Source organism: Prionailurus viverrinus, chromosome D4, assembly GCF_022837055.1.
Source record: "Prionailurus viverrinus isolate Anna chromosome D4, UM_Priviv_1.0, whole genome shotgun sequence".
Taxonomy (NCBI): domain Eukaryota; kingdom Metazoa; phylum Chordata; class Mammalia; order Carnivora; family Felidae; genus Prionailurus; species Prionailurus viverrinus.
The window spans coordinates 3,170,474-3,191,223 of NC_062573.1; the positions used below are offsets into that span (position 1 = coordinate 3,170,474).

General features: G+C 37.7%; 1 protein-coding gene across 6 annotated transcripts in view; it reads left to right on the forward strand.

The window, feature by feature from the left end:
* MAPKAP1 (MAPK associated protein 1) overlaps window positions 1-20,750 on the forward strand; it is a 246,146-nt gene that overhangs the window by 25,422 nt on the left and 199,974 nt on the right. For 5 of the 6 annotated variants that reach the window (XM_047829290.1, XM_047829295.1, XM_047829289.1 and 2 more), the window contains 3 exons: window positions 5,323-5,650; window positions 8,082-8,171; window positions 19,964-20,112. In XM_047829290.1, the coding sequence (XP_047685246.1) occupies window positions 5,392-5,650; window positions 8,082-8,171; window positions 19,964-20,112 (498 nt within the window). In that variant the 5' untranslated portion in view covers window positions 5,323-5,391. The remainder of the gene's footprint in view (window positions 1-5,322; window positions 5,651-8,081; window positions 8,172-19,963; window positions 20,113-20,750) is intronic. The other variant, XM_047829293.1, reaches the window with a different exon arrangement.

Here is a 20,750-nt window from a genome sequence, read left to right on the forward strand (position 1 = left end):
GGACCAGGTATCTCAATCAAGAATTGGTAATATCCAGGGACGGCATTCAAGGCCCAAAGAAACAGCATTTGCGAACATTTAGAGTAGCATTTCTGAACCATGTTTTGTGAATCTCTTATACATTGATATGCGTTAGTGTTCCTAGATGAAGACATGTTTAGGGATCAGATAAGTTTGAGATTTGGGATATATTGCGTTTCTAGATTCCCCAGTTTTAGAGGTTCACAATATACATTAGTAGTTTAAAAGCTTTGAGAAGTCTGGGGCACCTGGCTGCCTCAGTCAGTAGAGCATGCGGCTCATGATTTCAGGGTTGTGAGTTTGAGTGCCCTATTGGGTGTAGAGATTACTTAAATAAACTTAAAAAAATAAAAAGCTTTGAGAAGGCTGTAATTAAACAGCAAGAAGAAAACTTACTTTTGTTTAATGTGACATTTCCTGGACATTTTTTAAAAATGTAAACTGAAAAAATTGTGGTAATACATATAGTATATAACATAAAATTTACTGTTTTAACCATTTTTAAGAGTACAGTTCAGTGGCATGAAGTATATTCACATTGTTGTGCAACCATCACCACCATCAATCTCTCAAACTTTTTATCTTCCTAAACTTATATATACCTTTTAAATATTCCCCATTTTCCTCTCCCTCCAGCCCCTGGCATCCACCATTCTACTTTCTGTCTCTATGAATTTGACTACTCTAGGTACTTCATATGAGTGCAATCATACCATATTTGTCTTTTTGTAACTTTTCTCATTTAGCATGATCTCCTCAGGGTTCACCCATGTTATAGAATATGTCAGAATTTTCTTCCTTTTTAAGGCTGACGAATATCCCATTGTATGTATATACCGCATTTTGTTTATCCATTTTCTACCATGTATTTTTAATGACTATGTAGTATTCTTTTTTTTTTAATTTTAAAAAAAAAATTTTTTTTTTCAACATTTATTTATTTTTTGGGACAGAGAGAGACAGAGCATGAACGGGGGAGGGGCAGAGAGAGAGGGAGACACAGAATCGGAAACAGGCTCCAGGCTCTGAGCCATTAGCCCAGAGCCCGACGCGGGGCTCGAACTCACAGACCGCGAGATCATGACCTGGCTGAAGTCGGACGCTTAACTGACTGCGCCACCCAGGCGCCCCTATGACTATGTAGTATTCTATTGTATGTATTTGCCTTGGCACATCACCACTGATGGATGTGTAAGTTACTTTCAGATTTTCAGTATAACAAACAATCCTGAGATAAATATTTTTGCATAGTTATCTCCTAAGAGCAAATCCTGCAAGTAGGGTTGCCCAAAGGATACTCATTATACTTTGAGAGACATTGCCACATTACCATCTAAAAACTGTCAGTTTACATTCCCTTCTGTGCATGTCAGTTCTCTGAACCCTACCAACATTAGGCTTTAAAAATCTTTGATCTTTGCACAACTGATCAGAGAAAATAACTTGTTTTCATCTGTGTTGGGAATATCTTTGTCTTAGAAATCAAATCTACCTTCAAGTGAAAATTTGCTGCTCTTAAGTGATTTAAAACATGTTCTTTTGGTTCTGAAGAGTAGCGTTGGGATAGGTTGCTTAGTGTCCCAAGGTGACAGTTTTGAAGGGCACATTGAAGAGAAGCTCTTGTGTCTGTATTCATAGAAAAAAAGGCATTCCTTTCTGTATGATCACACTACACATGCTCACGTATGACTTATCCCTACTACAAAATTACAGTCCTTGGAAGTCAGACATCAACCGTTACTGAATTTCTGCCGTGTGGAAGATCCTTTATTGCCAGAAGGGATGTGGTGGTGTGGCTCCTGTCCTTGTGGAACTTACAGTCTGAATCCTCAAGTACATGTCATGGGATGTGGAAGGCACGTTTTCCAGGGCAGACTTGTGGGAATTCCCTGTCAGAACTGGTATTGAATAAATATTTGTTGAGCGAACCCTACTTGTACGAAGTCACAGTATACTAAGTATGAAGTAAACTTGCATGAAGTCGTAGTATACTAATAGAGAAGATATCTGCTCCTGTTGGAATATTTTGGGGCCTCTGTACCAGAAGGATAAAGTTAGGGAATTGGTGTGTGCCTTCAGAAGTATTTGCCCATAACTCTTTTCCTCATAAGAGGTGATGGAGTAGATCCATTTTCTTAAAAAAGAAAAAAAAGATTCTGTTGAGGGTACTTCAGTACACTTTTGTTGCTTTGCCCTTTGACATGTCAGTGCCTGTTAAATGTGTGGCTTCTCACCAAAGTCCTTGTTTTCGTAGGGGAAAATTGTTCAATATGAAATTGAAAGCACTTGCCATTCTGCTCGGGCCTCATTGGCTTACCCCCACAGGGGAGACACTGTGCTGGCTACAAGGATGTTTGCAGCTTTGGCCATCTGTGATGCTATGATTTTGTTACAAAACAAATAGTCAAATACTTTATAAGTAATTCCGTGGTTGTATACATCTCTTTGTGGTATCGTAATTACTTTTACAAGTGAAATTTCAGTGTTCCCCTTTAATTTTGTAATGGTTTTCTGATTAAAACACGTAAAATGTTAGGCTGACATTAACATTTCTGAAACTCAGAAATGTGACACTTGGAGAAATCTCCTTGTAAGGATTAGGAAATACAGTAGGGCTGTTTTAGGGTGTAAACTTTTTGATTCAGCGATACCTTACTTTGGCATTTCCCAATAGCCTCGGTGTAATAGAACTACTCCATGAATATATTTGAAGGAAAAAATGAAGATTAGTATAATTCTTTGATTAGAGGTACTCAGTTAAATTTTCTCTTAATCTCAGTATCTTTATTTTTAAGATCTACCAAGTGATATCAGTATAATGTGTTACTAGACAAAAATTTATAAAACCTCAGTCTTTATAATGATTTATTAACTAGATTTCCCCCTTTGTTCCATTTCTAGGAGAAAGAAATGACAAGAAATCTGGTGTTAGAGGTCTTTCTAAAAATAAATACCTTCTAGGACTGTTCTAGGAACATACTCAATCCAGCTTTCATGTTCCTTGCATCTCATAATAATTTTAAAGGAGGTGGAAGGTGACCCAGGTGACTTGTGGAGTCCTCTGTCAAAAAGGAAGCACACATTTATTTTACGTGCTGTGAACTTACTAAAGAAGGATGAGATGTTGATATATTTTAGGATTTTTAACAAGAATTGAAAGCTGAAGTTAGTAGTGATTATTTTTACCATAATCATTATTATTATTAATAGCTACTATTTAATTATGTGTCAGGTGTTCTTTTGAGCACTTTACCTGCATTATCTCTTATATATCCTCTTATCCTTGGGATCCCCATTTTATAAATGAAAAAAGAAAACAGGCTCAGAGGTTAAGTTTATTTTGACCAGGATCACATAGCTAGCAAGTGACAGGGTTAAGATTTGAACCCAGTCCTGCCTGCGCGTCCTCATCCTAACCAGTGTTCTGTACTACAGTGCTCTCCCCTTATGCTCAGGGGTATGTTCCAAGACCCGCAGCGGATGCCGAAAACCATGGATAGTACCAAACCCTGTAAATACTATTTTTTCTCCTACCCGTACATACCTATGATAAAATTTAATTTTCAAATTAGACATGGTAAGAGACTAGCAGCAATAATAAAACAGATCAATTATAATAATAAACTGTAATAAAAGTTACGTGAATGTGGTCTGTCTCTCAAAATACCTTATTGTACTATACTCAACCTTCCTGTGATGTCAGATGATAAAATGCCTATGTGATGTGGGCCGCCTGGGTGGCTTAGTTGGTTAAGCGTCCGACTCTTATTTCGGCGCAGGTCGTGATCTCAGGGTTTGTGGGATTGAGCCCTGTGCCAGGCTCCGTGCTGACAGCATGGAGCTTGTCTGGAATTCCCTCCCCCACCCCCTTTCTCTCTCAAAAACAAACAAAGAAAAAGCCTATGTGATGGTATGAAGCACACTGAATGACATAGGTATTGTGACATAGCGTTAGGCTACTATCATTGATCTCTGACAGTATGTCAGAAGGAGGATCATCTGCTTTTGGGCCAAGTTTGACCACAAGTAACAAACTGCAGAAAATGAAATCACAGATAAGGGGAGACTACCATGTTTTCTTTGCTGAGTATTGGCATTTAATTGAGGAGGTACCATCTTGTTCCCAGAAGAAACATCATTTTAGTTTCAACAGGATTCAGGAAGCAGTTCTTAGAGTGAGGTTTCTAAAATAAGAAATTAATTGAGGGGGGCCACCTGGGTGGCTCAGTCAGTTAAGTGTCTGACTTCTGCTCAGGTTATGATCTCATGGTTCTTGAGTTCAGGCCTCACATCGGGCTCTCTGCTGTCAGCATAGAGCCTGCTTTGGATCCTCTGTTCTGTCCCCCTCTCTCTCTGCCCCTCCCTTACTCATGCTCTCTCTCTTTCTCTTTTTCAAAAATAAACCATTACAAAAAAGAACAAAAACTAAAAAAATTAAAAAGAAATTAATTTTTGGTAGCAAAGAAGTTCGATTAATAAAGTATTTTTTTATTATTTTATTTCTGTAACCTTTTATTTTTTTCAATTTTTTTTTTTTTTTATAGAGAATGAGCACAAGTGGAGGAGGGGCAGACAGGGGGACAGAGGATCTGAAGCAGGCTTCACGCTCACAGCAGCGGGCCCAATGTAGGGCTCGAACTCACAAACCGAACTGTGAGATCATGATCCGAACTGAAGTTGGACACTCAACCAACTGAGCCACCCAGGCATCCCTGATAAAGTTTATTTGAAAAGCATAATGTTACCTTAAATCAGAAGAAAGGAAAATGTATTTATTGAAAAAAACTACTTTGGTGGTACATTTTTGCAAAATTCCTAGTAACTCAAAGTATTGTCTGTGTTCTTTTAGTTACCTCACAACCTTATGACAAAGAGGGGGAAATGTAAACTAAAGAAATACAGTTTCATACCCGAGCTCATAATGTGAGGAAAATACAACTTGTTCTCCCTGACCTTATAAAGTAATGAGAAGACTGCATGGGAATAAAGGGAGAAAGAAAGGCAAATTTATTGTTTTAACAGTAATTATGTGTTTTGAGTGGCCTAAGGAGTCACTGTTATTTGTTTTGCAAGAGAAGAAGCCATTCTCACGGATACCATGGAGATCTCATTGACTAGAGCTGTAGCTCCCAGTGCTTATAAGGATTTCCTTTCAGCTTAGACTTAATCCTTGTAAGCTCCTAGGTGCAGGGATAAATGTTGATTTTCAAGGTAGCATTTTACCACATTGATTTGTTTGAAAAATGATTCAGTCATTTTCTTCCTTATTCTTAAATATTGCTGTGTACATCATGTTTCTAGGGAGGTGAGCACGTGAAACAATATGAAGAGGAGAAAATAGCCTTTTAAGGAGATTGGCCCACAGAAAGGATGGCCTTCTTGGACAATCCAACTATCATTCTAGCTCATATTCGACAGTCACATGTGACCAGTGATGACACAGGAATGTGTGAGATGGTTCTCATTGATCATGATGTTGACCTAGAGAAGATTCATCCTCCTTCAATGCCTGGAGACAGTGGGTCAGAAATTCAGGGAAGCAATGGTGAGACTCAGGGCTATGTATATGCCCAGTCAGTCGATATTACCTCAAGTTGGGACTTTGGTATTAGAAGACGCTCAAATACAGGTAAACATTGCCTTTTAGTCATGTCTTCTGAGCTTTAAATCAGTCAACAATCTTACAGAATAATGCATAATGTTGGAATAGCTTTAATGGGGAAGGTTTCTGTGTGTTAACAGGAACATGCATGTATTACAGTAAGAGCGAGTCTAAACACCATCTCCGTCTTCGTGACTGTGAATGGAGAGTGGCACTGGAATGATGTTATCAGAAGGAAGTAGAAGATGAATAGAGGAAAAAGGTGGCTAGGAGAGGCAGGTTGGATGTTCTCTTTCTAAAAAGTCCTCATGTAGAAAGGGAAGTGGACTTACTTTGAGTATCTTCACAGAGCAACATTAGTCCCAGTGGGTAGACTACCTAGTGGCAGGTTTCAGGTTGACATAATAAAGAACCTTTAATATAGAAAGCTGACCAGCCACAGAGTACTGCTGCCAGAGCCATATCTTGGCCATGGAAGGATTGTGGGAGGCAAAGGGATGTTGGAGGTAAATAGCTGAATATTTGTTCGGGCTGCTGTTAATAGGAGTTGCTACACTGAGTGTGAGATTAGAAAAGGTGCCCCTGTTTTTGATATGTTCTTTTTATTTTCTTAAGTTGATCTCTACCATTTGATCTTTGTGGTTTGAAAATGCTAAACTTTGGTACATAAATATTTAGTGATTATCTTTTAAAAGCTTATCACTGGCCATGTTCCAGCTTATGTGTTTTGGAAACCTTGCAAAGGGAATGTGATGAACCAAGACCTTTACTTAGATAAATTATTTAGAACATATAATGTAGTTCTAATATGACAGGGTATTCTAGGAGGTGATTTTTTTATTTAGGTCATCAGAAAATATAATCTCCTACTAATCAGTAGCAGTGACCTGCTAACTCCCAGGAAACGTAATGGCAGGAAATGTGGTAGAACATTGAAAAGGTTTACATGTTTATTTTCATGGTCCAAATGTAAAATTCACGTAAAGGAGTACTGCAAGATACAGTATACAGTGCAAAGCATGTTAAGGTTTTGGTTCAGAATTCAGCATTCTGTGACATCTGCAAAGAATAATTTGCTCTCATGATGAAAATAATTAATAGCATTTCCCAGTATCTCAAGGAATTTTTATCAAAATAGGATTTGAGTGAAGGTTTGAATATAATTTAGAACCATTGATTCTCAGTTCTCTAGTCGAAACTGACTTCCTTGCAAGTTATTGAGATGATATCTTGTATGACAGGTTGAATGGATTTCAGTAGGAGAATGCTGCTAAATTGAGAGCTTTATGATTATATTACTTTGGCTGTACCCTTCACATTTATTAATTGCAATTGAATGCATTTTCCTCCAGTGGAATTTGGTTAGATACAGTGACATTATCAGATGCTTTTGCCAGCACAGTTTACATTTCTGGCAAGGTTAGTATCAGTGGTAGTTTCCCTATCACAATGCCAAGGCAGGTGTGTATGGTTTCCTGCCTTGAAAGAGAAATTTACTTATTTATTTTTTGTTAGCATTGTGCCAGGATAGGAAGTTGAAGATTAGCCAGATCTCAAGAAATGGCATCAATTATGACTTTCTTTTCCATTGTGGTTTCCATATGCAGCAGTTGTTAATATATGCTGGACAGTATTTCTTTAAGAGATCAATTCACTGATTTTTGAAGGTTGATCAGCCAGTGGTAATATGATCTCACAAATGTAGGATTTTTAGGTGATGCTTTTGTTACTGTTGTTGGAATTTCTTAAGATAGCACTTAGATGCTAATACTTACAATTGTGGGGTGTCCTAGTGACCAAAGGTTTTACTTTTTAATCCTTTCAGCATATCTTAAAATTTTGTATAAGAAAAATTATTCTTTTTAAGGTTTGACTAATGTTACAAAGATACAAATCATTTATTTTACTACCTATAAACTGTTTCAACCCACTGAAGAAAAGCTATGCTAATTTATATAGCTTTGACATTTTATAATTTTCATGATTTTTAGATAAAGGATTTTATATTTAAAACTTTAATAGTCTAGTCTGAGTTCATTTATCTTTAATTTTTGAAACGGGTAGAGTAATTCATAACAGTAATTTTATTCCTGTAATGTAATATTCACTTCAGTTCATTTGTGCATTAAAATTCCTTTAAGACCGTTATTAATGATTTATATAATGAAATGTCATATTAATCACAGAAGTTTTCACATTTTATTATTCTCTTCCATGTTAATACTATCTTTATGATCTCTATTAATGTTTTATATCCTCTAATTTCAATTATAAATCAAGAATATTTTCATGTTTTTGTTGGTATTTGCTTTTCAGGGGTGCCACCTTTAAAATTTTATGACTTTTTCTCTACATATGCAATATAAAACATCTTTATTCATATAAAGGTAGTTAATTATGTCTTTGTTTATAGTAAACTTTCATTGACAAACTTATAGTTATAATATTTCTTTTCAAGCTCAAAGATTAGAACGACTCCGAAAAGAGAGACAAAACCAGATCAAATGCAAAAATATTCAGTGGAAAGAAAGAAATTCTAAGCAATCAGGTAAATGGAAATAATTTTAATTGTTAATTTGAGATTTATATATGTAGTTTATATTATTATATGAGAGCTTTATTTTTAATTCATCTTTTTAAATCCTCTGAGCAGATACCTCTTGTTTTGAGCTTTGAATGCTTTCACTGGGGTGCCTTTGCCCTCTGAAGCTGTGTGTTCATTTAGGTCTTGTGTTTTTGGTCACTCTTCATTCTGGGTCACAGGAATAGATGTGTGCAAGGCACATTTTGTACAAACTCTCATGCCAGTCCCTCGTTCTTAAAGCCAAGGAATACCTATGGTTTGGATGGGCCTCTGGGTTATAGATTTCCTCCTGGCAGTTCCAACCTTGACTTTCTCTTGCCTCATTAGTGACCCCAGTAATAATCTTTTTTGCATATATGCTGATTCTTTTCCTTTAGCTTAACAAGCATTATGTTGCGGGTATTACCAGCATTTGTAGTCTGTGTTCATATGGTATATGTATTAAAAAGCTGGCCATATTACATATTTTCAAATCTTCAATCTCAGCAAGAACACCTAAAAAAAAAGCTATTGAAGTATTTTCTAACGTTTATATCGTGTGTCCTAGACTTTCTTTTTTTCTTCTTTCAAAGTAATGTCTGCACTCTGTTTTCTCTCTTCCAGCACCTACCAACCACCCTGGCATGTAATAGATGTCCACTCAATTTCTGTTGACTGACTCCATTGCTACATAGTATTTATAAAACTAACAATATTAGTGATTATTGTATTAACATCAGCACCTACCTAGTGCTATTCTAAGCCCTTTACACGCATTACCTCCAATGTAATGATCTTAAAAGATAGAGATATTGCTGTGGTTGACAGATGAGACAGAGACTCAGTGAGCTTTAACTTGCTAACGTTACAAGGCTAGAAAGCGGTAGTGCCGTGGAGCCGTATTTTGTGGATACCACTGTCTGAAGCTAAAGGCCAACCTCTTTCTGCTAAACCACACTGTATAAAGTGGTTATTGCTCTCGCCTGCTGTGGTTGTAAACCCAGGTGTGCTCAGTCGGCATGATTTTCTTAATAGTTGCGTCTAAGTGACAGCTGTGTAAACCAGAAATCTCATTCACTTCTTTCTCATGTCTCATTTCTGTGACTTCTATAGTTCCCATGGAATGTCTATTTAGTTTTGCTCTTAATACTTAAAAAAAAAAAATCTCTCCAGGCTGCCCTTTTCTGTTGATCCAGTTAATACTTCTCTCTGTTGTATTTATCAAACTGAAAACCTTTATATTGTTTATCTTGTTCACTTTTTTCAAATTTTTCATATATTTTGATGCTTTTTCTGTTAATTTCTTCTTAATGAGTATAGAGCCAGTTTATCTAAACTCATCTTTCCAGGTACCCTCTGTTTTGCTTTCTTTGCTTCCTTATCTTAAAACAATTACAAATAAAAAATAGGATGAATAGAGTACCTCAGATATAACAGCATTAATCCCCTTTGCAATGTGAGAAATAAATTCTTCAACTTAAATTTTGATACATCTACTAATCAGACACATCTAATAAATTTTGATACATTTCCCACTCGTTCCTTAAAGTCTAATCCACTTTAACTTCTGTTCAGTGTTTCACAGAATGTGCTGGATTGGGGCGCCTGAGTGGCTCAGTTGGTTAAGCATCTGACTTCAACTCAGGTCATGATCCCATGGTTCGTGGGTTTGAGCCCTGCATCGGGCCCTGTGCTGACTGCATGAAGCCTGCTTGGGATTCTCTCTCCCTCCCTTACTCTCTGCCCGTCCCCCACTCGTGCTCATGCACGTGTTCTCTCTCTCAAATAAATATTAAAAAAAAAAATGTGCTGGAGAAATAGTCTCCTTTTTGCTTTCATTTGGAGCCATACCATTCATTATTTGTGTATACTTCTCTCTCCCTCATTTTCCATCTCTGTTATTTCTGTCTCTCACAGATTTCAGTAATTGACCCTGTGATCTTATTGCTGAAAAAGTTCCTTCTTAATATACCTGGCCACTCTCTGAAATGTTGACCTTGCTTCTGGCCAGGCCAGTGAACTTTGTCAGTGCACAGAGGAATGAATGGTCTTGAATTCTCTGTTCATGTGGGTTCCACCATTACCACAGGTTGACACTCTGGGTGTCCTGAAATGTGTTAGAAAAGTGGAGCCAGCAGTCCATTACACAGCTACCTGGCAAACTGAGCAGCTACTCTGTTTTCACACATTTCTCAAGCACATACTCTCTTTTTTTTTTTTTTTTTGGCAAGGAATGCCACAGCCAGATCTTTTTAATCTTAATTGGGAATTTTGGTTAGGTAATCATTTATTCATTCCCTCATTCTTTATCTGCTGTTTACATTTTGTTAAAATCCTTTCGTCTGTTTTTCTTATCTTTGTTTTATTTTATTCCCTACTAGAAGAATCATTATTATGAATATGATGACCTCCCCTGGAATGTTTTTCTTCCACGGTTTTTCTGTCTGAATCCAGTCCATCCTTTAATACAGCAGAAATGCAGCCTTTTCATTGAAGAGTTGGTAGAGATCTGAGAAGCCTTCTGGTCCATACCCTGAAGTTCTTTATGAACTTTGTATATATACTTTATGTGCCCTGAGACCACATGATAAATGGAATACCTTAGACTAAGATCCTTGTAGTATTTCTGTAGCCAGAACTGTATGGATAAATGTGAAGATGGTTATTGGAAGATGGCTTTGTCAGGAACAGTGTCAAATCAAGCCTCGGTATTTTAAATTTTATTGTTTAAAAAAAAATTTTTTTTTAATGTTTTATTTATTTTTGAGAGAGAGACAGAGCATGGATGGGGGTGGGGGCAGAGAGAGGGGGAGACACGGAATTTGAAGCAGGCTCCAGGCCCTGAACTTCAGCACAGAGCCTGATGCGGGGCTTGAACTCACGAGTTGCAAGATCATGACCTGAGCCCAAGTCGACCGCTTAACTGACTGAGCCACCCAGGCGCCCCTTAATTTTATTGTTTTAAAATGGTGTTGGTATATTCTTTATAAAATGTATTATTACCCTTATTCACTGACTCATTTAACAAACATTTCTTTCATACTTTCTCTGTGCATCTTAACTCTATGCTAGGTGCTTGGAGGAATATGCGACTCCTGTCCTCAAGAAGTTTGAAGTCTAATGGGAAGACAAAGGCATTTACACATAAAGTCAAATAGTAACTCAAAAACAATGTAGTGTAACTCAGTTATTTATGAATATTCCTGAAGTTTTCTTTATGTAACTTCTAGTACTGATTTCTTAAAACAACAGTTTGCAGATATAGTGGCTGTGTAAAAATCAGAAATACATCTAAAAGTGCATGTTATAATGGCTTCTGCATAAATTTCTAGCCATATATGTGGAATTCCTGATTCAGAAGATAGGGATTGGGGTCCGTCTATATTTTTCAGAAGCTCCCTGGGTGATTCTTATGAGTAACCATTACTGGGAATCACTGGTATATAATATGCCAGCCGCTAAGTTTGCTTCATCTTAACACAAATCCAGCAAATTAGCTATTACTATTTCTGTGTTATATGTGAGAAAACTGGACCCCGGAGGCTAAGTAACTTTTTCACATTACTTACTTACAAATAGTAAATGTCAAAGCCAGAATTCTCCTGGCCAGTCTGACCCCAAAGACTACAATCTTCTTGCTGCCTCCTGTTCTGGATCTCCAGTACTGTTGGCAGAAAGGAGCTGCTCTGGAGCTTTGGGTGTTGAGGATTCCCTGTTCCCTTGTTCCTTTCCTCCTCTGTGTCAGCGATGGCCAACGTTCAGGAAAGTTTTATTAAAAGAAAATGTTGTTGTAGGAAATCTGAAGCAAAATATGAAAATGAAAATAAGCTACCAATAGTCTCATATTTGGAGGAATTGCTGTTAACATTTTGATGTATTTATTCTAGATTCTGTTTATATAAGTATATATATTTTAAATATTCTAAACATACATCTTATCTTTTTTGTATTTTTTTGTATATACAAGTAGTACATAAATGCACCGTTTTGTCTTCTTGTCTCCATGGTGTTCCTGCACTTTCACATTTATTAAGGTTATTTCCAGATGTTTTGCATTTTGTGTTGCCCTTGTAATTAGCATCCTCTTCCCCGTAACTTTCTTACTGCTCTTGTGAAGAAATCTGTTGTTTTTATATATCTGTTTTGTATCCAGCCACTCACTGAATCCTTAGAAGTTCTGATACGCATTACCATCTTCCTGAAGGCTATAGTATGTGCTTTCTCATAAGACTGATGGTAATTACATTTCTGGGCTATTGTGTTTTCAGTTCCCTGTTTGTTGGGGACTTCCAACTGTTTCTAGTGGTTAGAACTCTTCAGCTGCAAATGATAAAGAGAAGTGATGTTGAAAAGCAGCTTGCAGTAGAGCAACTCAGGAGGTACAACTATGTCTTATGAGTGACTTAGAACCAGGAGGAAAGGCTCTCATTACCAACCCCTGTCTCATTTCTACTTCTTTGTGCCCATTTGCTCCTTCCTCCCTCTCTTCTGCCTCCCTATCCCCGCAGCTACTTTTTCTATTTCTCTGGTCCACAGTTAATCATTTAACAAGTATTTCTTGAGCTCCTACAATACGCAGGGGCAGCTAGGCACTTGTAGACTTAGAAGATACAGCAGTGAACAAGACAAAGTCCCTGCCTCATGGATCTTGTGGGGGAAATAGACAGGAAGCAAACCTAGTATTGTCAGAATGGGATAAGTGGCATAGCGAAAAATACAGCCTGGCAAGGAAGGTAAGGAACACTAGGTAGGGGATTTTGCAATTTTATATAGGGTGATCAGGGAAGGCCTCTTCGGAAGGTGATGCTTGAGCAGAGTTCTGAAGGAATGAGTTGGGAAGGTATTGGAAAATGGGTGTCCTAAGATGAGGGAGAGCGTGTGCAAAGGTTCTGCAACAGAAGTGTGCCTGATGTATTCAAAGAATAGCAAGGAAGGATGCTTACTGACTACAGTAGAGGGGAAAGGGGGAAGAGTGGGCTCAGAGAAGTAGTGAGAGAGCAGATCACGGAGGATCTTGTACAGAACTTAATTTTTACTCTGTGTACAGTGATGCAATCTGAGCAGACTAGAATGGTATAATGAACCCCTGTACAGCCTTCACCCAGCTTCAACATATGGCCAGTCTTGCTTCTTTTATACATTTACCTCCCCTCCTCTCTCAGATTATTTTTATTTTTTGAGAGAGAGAGAGCGCGCGCAAGCGGGAGTGCAGGAGAGGGGGAGAGAGAATCTTAAGCAGGCTCCACGCTTACTTAGCACAGCATACATGTGGATCCCATGACCCTGTGATCATGATCCGAGCTGAAATCAAGAGTCAGACACTGAACTGACTCAGCCACCTAGGCGTCCCCAGATTATTTTCAAGCAATTTCCAACTATCATAATTTCATACCTAAATACTTGTGTATTTTTTTTTTAACGTTTTATTTATTTTTGAGACAGAGAGAGACAGAGCATGAACGGGGGAGGGGCAGAGAGAGAGGGAGACACAGAATCGGAAGCAGGCTCCAGGCTCTGAGCCATCAGCCCAGAGCCCGACGCGGGGCTCGAACTCACGGACCACGAGATCGTGACCTGAGCTGAAGTCGGCCGCTTAACCGACGGAGCCACCCAGGTGCCCCAATACTTGTGTATTTTTTAACACATGAGAAAACGTAGTTTTCTGGTATTGTAATACCACTACTCTCCAAAAAACTAGCAGGAATTCTTTAATATTAAACATTTCCCTCACTGTCTCAAATTTTTCTTTTCTTTTGCCAGTTTGTTCGTGTAGGTCTAGATATGAGGTCCATACATTTGGTTGATATGTTTGATTTCCTTTTTAATCTGTAGATTCTTCTTTCCTTTTTTCCTTGTAATTTATTTAAGAAACTGGGTCATGTGTCCTGTAGAATTTCCTACATTCTAGATTTTGCTAATTGTATCTCTTTGGTCTCATTTAATAGGTTCCTCAGCTCTCTTTTTCCTATAAACAGGTAGTTAGATCTAGAAACTTGCTCAGATTGAAGTTTGATTTCTTTTAAGAGTATTTTGTACATGCTGATCTGTACTTCATATTGCATCATATCAGGTTACATAGAAGGTCTTCTTGTCTATTTTGTGATGTTCAGGTTGATGCTAGAGTTAGGTGTCATTCATCCATTATTAATTATTATTACTAGGTGTCATTCATCCATCCCAACAGCTTTTTCTTCTAATGGTTTTAGTGGTCATTGGTGGGTATTACCTAGATTAATTATTTCATTAGTAGTTGCAAAATAGTGATTTCTAATTTTATTGGTCTTCATATAAAGAACATTTTTTCCTAATCTATTATTTCGTTATTCTCAGATATAATCCCTACCAGAAGACAGGATAAATGCTTGATTCTTAAATATTTCCTTCTCCATATCTGGAATTAGCCATTTGTTTAGAGTCTCGATTATTTTTTAGGGATAAATGGCATTGAGAGACCAGAACTTGAACTCTAGAGGTGCTCACTGAATTTTATTTTTTTCCTTGTAGGCATTTCAGGGGATAGAGCTCAGAAAAAAATAAATTTTTTAAGAGGAAGTACATTGTGAGTTAATGTTGATAATTTCTGTATAAATTTAGGATTATAGAGTATTTATTTAACTTTTTTGATTTTATGTTTATGTATCTGTTTCTTATGCTGAAAGTTCTGGTTCCAGAATAGAGATATCATCGTCATTACTAACACTATGATTACTAAAAACAGTTGAAGATATATAGATAATTTTTTTTTTTTGCCCTTTTGATATGTTCTATTAGGGAATGTACAAATTGCTGTGTGATAAAGTTACTTAAAATAACTCCTCTCTTTGTAGTTAAAATGCCAACTCAATATTACACTTGGGTTCATTTGCCTTTGCTTTTATTTTTAGAAATTGCACTTCTAATTTTTTTAAAGAAATATATAAAATGTACATGGTTTCAAAGTTGAGTACATAAAACAAGGTAAAATCAGGGAAATTTAGCTTCAATTCTTGTCTCTTCTATTCATAGTCATTTTAAAAAAGGTTTTGGTTTTTATGTTCGCTTAAATCTATGTGTAAGCATATTTATATTCATATACCCCTCTTTTTAGGTTATAAATAGCATTTTGTACACACCATTTTATGCAGTACTTTTTTCACTTAGCAACACATCTTGGGAATTACTCTGGTGAATATATAGAGATAGGCTTCATTCCATTTTACAGCTTCATAATAAGCCATGATATGGAGGTGCCATAGTTTAGCCAATTGGTTTCCTTTTGAAGGAAGTTTGAGTGTTTTCAGGTTTTTGGTGTTGAAAATGACACTGCAGTGAGTAGCCTAATGCATTGTGTTGTGTCGTGTTTATTTTTCCCAGTGTATCTAAGAATCCTGGAAGTGGTATGGTTGGGTCATAGGGTAAATATGTGATCTCCCTTGATATTGCCACATTCCCTTCCGTAGGTGTTTTGCTAGTTTGCATTCCTCTAATAAGGTACAGAATGTTATTTCCTCACAGCTGTAAACTTTTAGATTTTTGCCAATTTGATAGATGTATATCTCAGCATATTATTATTATTAATGTGGTTGAGCATCTTTCCATTTGTTAAGAACCATTTGAATATCCTTTTCTGTGGACATTTCATATTTCTTATCCATTTTTCTGTAGAATTGTTGGTCACTGTCTTCTCTACTTTTAGAATCTTTATATATTAAGAATATTAACCTTTATTTTTTTCTAGTTTGTCATTTCTCTTTTTACTTTGCTAATTTTTTACCATACAAAAATGTTTTTATTTTGTGTGGTCATATTGTTTTCTTCTTACTGTGACGTTTATAATTTACATTTTAAAAGACTCCTGTTGGCTGCTGTGTTGGGAAGAGACTGGCAGGAGTGGGCCTGGGGGGAGGCAAGGGCAGAAACAAGATCAGTTTGAAGGTAGTGATAATAATCCAGTGTTGGTAACTTTGGAGATGGTTCTGGATATATTCTGAAATTTCTGTTGATGGATAGGATGTTAGATATGAGAGAAAGAAAAGAGTGGAGATGTTTTTGGCCTAACATGATTGAGTTGCCATTAACTGAGAAGGAGAAGCCTGTGGGAGGGACAGATTTGGGGCAAGATCAAGAGTTCCGTTATGGACATATACAGTTTGAAACACCTATTGGATATCCAAGTGGAGGAGGTGCCATATAGGAAGCTGAGTATGTGAGTCCGTAATTTCAGGGAATGTTTAGGTCTAGGGATAATCATTTGGGAGTTATCAGCATGTAGATGATATTTATTTAGGCTTTCTCTTTTTATTTATTTATTGAGGTATGCTTCTATATACTGAAATGTACAGATATTAAGTATACAGTTCAGTGACTTGTGACAAGCATATAGACCTGTGTAACTAGCATCCCAATCAAGTATAGAGCATTTGTGTACCCCAGAAAGTTCTCTCGTGCCTCTTTCTAGTTGGGGTACTCCCCATAGGCAGCTATTGTTCTGATTTGTATTACCACAATTTAGCTTCTCTTCTTGTTGATTATATTTAAAACGGAAGGCTGGCTGAGATCACCAAGGGTATGAATGTACGTACAGAGAAGAAAAGATCCAAATAGTATGACTTGGGGAATGCCAAAGATTTGAGGAGAATATGAGGAATTGGCAAGGAAACTAGGAAAGAGTAACCTGGAAGATAGGATGAGAACCAGATCAAATGGAGCCCTGGAAACTAAGTGAAAAAACTGGTTCAAAAAGGAGTGAGTGATGAACTGTTTCAGATGCTGTCACGAAGTCTTGAAAGATGAGGATTCAAAATGGACCAGTAGATTTAGCAATAAGGGGTCATTGGTGACCTCGCAAACTGCTTTTGAGGAGTGTGGGGAGCCCAAGTGCTTGATTGCAGTGGGTTTGAGGGAAAGTGAGGGGAGGAACCAGACAGCAAGAACACAGCATTTTGAGGAGCAGAAAAGTGGTATAGTTAGTAACTGGGAGTACAGGATCAAAGAAGGATTTTTTTTTTTAATTTTTTTTTTCCAACGTTTTATTTTTGGGACAGAGAGAGACAGAGCATGAACGGGGGAGGGGCAGAGAGAGAGGGAGACACAGAATCGGAAACAGGCTCCAGGCTCTGAGCCATCAGCCCAGAGCCCGACGCGGGGCTCGAACTCACGGACCGCGAGATCGTGACCTGGCTGAAGTCGGACGCTTAACCGACTGCGCCACCCAGGCGCCCCCTTTTTTTTTTTTTTAATGAGCAGTATTTCAGTATCTTTGTGTGCTGATGTAATCGACCCAGTCAGTAGGAGGAAAAACCAAAAATCAGAGAAAATTGCTTGAGTGATGCCCTTGAGTCAGCAAGAAGTTAGCCCCTGAGTGCGCAAAGGAGGGGCTGGCCTGAGGTATGGCCCTAGACAGTTCACCCGCTGTAATAGGAGGAGAAGGTAGGCAGAAGTTCTCTTTTGGTTGTTTCTCTGTCTCCATGACGAAGGATGGATGGACGGATGGACAGAAGGATGGATGGGAGGGAGATGGAAAATGTCAGAAGTTGAGGAGAGAATTCTAAGTGTGAATTAGAATTAGTCTGAGAATGGAAGAGTTAATCTATCATCACTTCACACCCTTACTGATAATAGTTCTGTAACTTTGATAAGTTACTTACGTTTCCTAAACTCAGTTTGTTGATGGGGCTAGTTGTAACCCAGCTCTTAAGACTGTTGAGAGGACAAATTGAGAAAACACTGAGCATTGTTCCTGGCCCATAGTAGGTATTTAATAAAGGGTTATTCCTTTCCAAAGTGTAGCAATAAAATTATTAATAGATTACGTGCAGAATAATACTTGTAATATTTAAAATATCACTTTAATAGTCTAAAACTTTTTCAAATGCGCAGTTAATATCTGTTGATTATTTGAACGTATATATTCAGATTGTGAAATTAAATATGTGCCACATTTTAAAAAAGAATTAGATCCTTTTCTTCTGGTTTGCCACTTAAATTTATAGGACGTTATTTGATAAATTTGTTCCACTGGTTTGTTGAAAAGATGGTCTTAGTAACATGTTTTAGAAGTTCTAAGTCACTATTTCAGAGTTCTGTTTGATCTAAGTTCAGTTTGGCTATGTTCAAGAATGGAATGGGGTTGAACCTATTCATTGCAGTTTTTTTGTTTTCTGTTTTTTGTTTTTGGAGGGGGGAGAGAGAGAATCTTAAGCAAGCATGGAACCTGACATGGGACTAGATCTCATGACTGTGAGGTCATGACCTGAGCCAAAACCAAGAGTCAGATGCTTAGAGTGCCTGGATGACTCAGTCCGTTAAGCATCTAACTTTGGTTCAGGTCATGATCTTGTGGTTCATGAGTTCGAGACCCACATCAAGCTGTCTCCTGTCAGCACAGAGCCCGCTTCAGATCCTGTCTCCCTCTCTTTCTTTCTCTCTCTCAAAAATAAATAAACATTTTTTTAAATAAAAAAAAAATATGAGTCAGACACTTAACCAATTGAGCCTCCCAGAGTGGCCCTCATGGCAGATTTTAAGATCTAAGATTGATTTATTTTTAAATTTAGGTATGGAAATTTTCTAATACTTACAGAAATGGAGAGTATAATAGATCTGCATGTACTTATGTATCTACCACCTTAAATGATATTCAGGATAATATGGACACTTAAATGATCTATGAGAATATATGGAATTAACTTGTCTTGATTCACTAATGAGTAAGAGCTAAAGATTCTGATTTAATAATAATTTAATCTGAATTCCTTCAATCATTATTTTATTCACTGATTCATGCAATAAAATTTATTGAGGGTCAACTTTGTTCATTAGTCTAATGGCTAAGAGCCTTGCCTGAGTGCAAGTCTTAGCTCTGCTATTTCTTAGCTGTGTTGGCCTAAGGCTAATCAAAGTATTCTAGGCTTCAGTTTCCACACTGACAAAATTAAGATAATGCCAGTATCCACTTCATAGGCTTGTTAGGAGGAGTAATTGAGGTACATTGGCTTGCTCAATAAACGTTAGCTGCTATTATTATAAAAATTCTTTTTCCTGGGGCACCTGGGTGGCTCAGTTGGTTGGGCGTCGACTTCAACTCAGGTCATGATCTCACGGTTGGTGGGTTCGAGCCCTGCATCGGGCTCTGTGCTGACAGCTCGGAGCCTGGAGCCTGCTTCAAATTCTGTGTCTTCTCCTCTCTCTGCCCCTCCCATGCTCATGTTCTGTCTTGCTCTGTCTCTCAATAATAAATAAACGTTAAAAAAAAATTTTTTTTTAATTCTTTTTCCTTTTCCTCCTCCTCATCTTTGTCTTCTAGATTTTGTGCTAGGTGTCACTGGAGAATATGAGAGGATTAAGATGTAGACCTTCACCCTAAAGAACTGGAATTCCAAAATCCCACAGTATTAGAACCAGGAGAGATTTTCAAGCATATCCAGTTCAGTGAGCCCAGAAAGCGTTAGTGAACTGTCTATCACATATCTCTTAGTGGCAAAGCCAGGCCAAAGCTCAGGTCCTTTAGCTGTGAATGCTCTTCTTACAGAATGGCTGCTCTGTCGGTTTGACTCTGCCCCACTCCTTAAACCCTAGTCCTTCTAAATTGACAGTCCTGACCTGATCGTATTTCAGGGCTCTGCCTTTTCAGGGTGCAAGCATCGAAGTATATGTGAGGCTTTTTGCACACATCAGACCTGAATATGCCCTGGACACTCCCTCCTTAAGATTCCAAGGAAGACTTGCTAGGGAAAGTAGACAGGCTGTCTCTCTGTGTGTAATCACAAAGATGTTTTTATCTTCCTCTTGTATCACAGCCCAGGAGTTAAAGTCACTATTTGAAAAAAAGTCCCTCAAAGAGAAACCTCCAAGTTCTGGAAAGCAGTCAATATTATCTGTACGACTGGAGCAGTGCCCTCTACAGCTGAATAACCCCTTTAATGAGTATTCCAAATTTGATGGCAAGGTAAGTAAAAGTAAAACTTTGTCCCCTTAAATAAAACCTCAATTGAGTGGAATTGTTTTGTTGGTATTATTATTAAGTTTTGGTTTTCAAAAATGTCCCTCACATTTTCTAAGACTGAAGATGTGAAAAAGTCTGCATTTGGGCTTGATATTGTTTCCACAGCAATATGTTTGATGAGGGATTAAAACAAAAGTAGTCTTGAGATATTTGTATGTGTGTTTTTTCCCCTGTTTTATCTTCCAAGAGTATACTTGAGGATTTGGGTTAGTTGGGTTGTGATTCGTCAAGGCCTGATTGTGCTGGGAACGCTTTGAAAGTGGTTCTGGGAGGCAGTTTGCATTGTTTTGGTCTGACTCTTCATTATAACTGCAGAAATTGTTGAGCTTCGAGCTTCATTTCAGAATTCTAGGCCATTGTTTGCATGTCTGTATTTCATTGTAGGGAATCTTGTTTGACACTCACTATGCAGGGTGAGTTTTTTCTGTTTATTCTAACAATTTGTAGTTGTAAAATTAAAGCATGTCTATTTTCCTTTTAGAAAAATGGCCACTGTTGTAGGCGGAGCATAGTTCCATGTGCAGCACCCCCCCCCCCCGCCCCCCCGCCCCCCACATTCCCTGCCATTCTGTGTTTCTGCG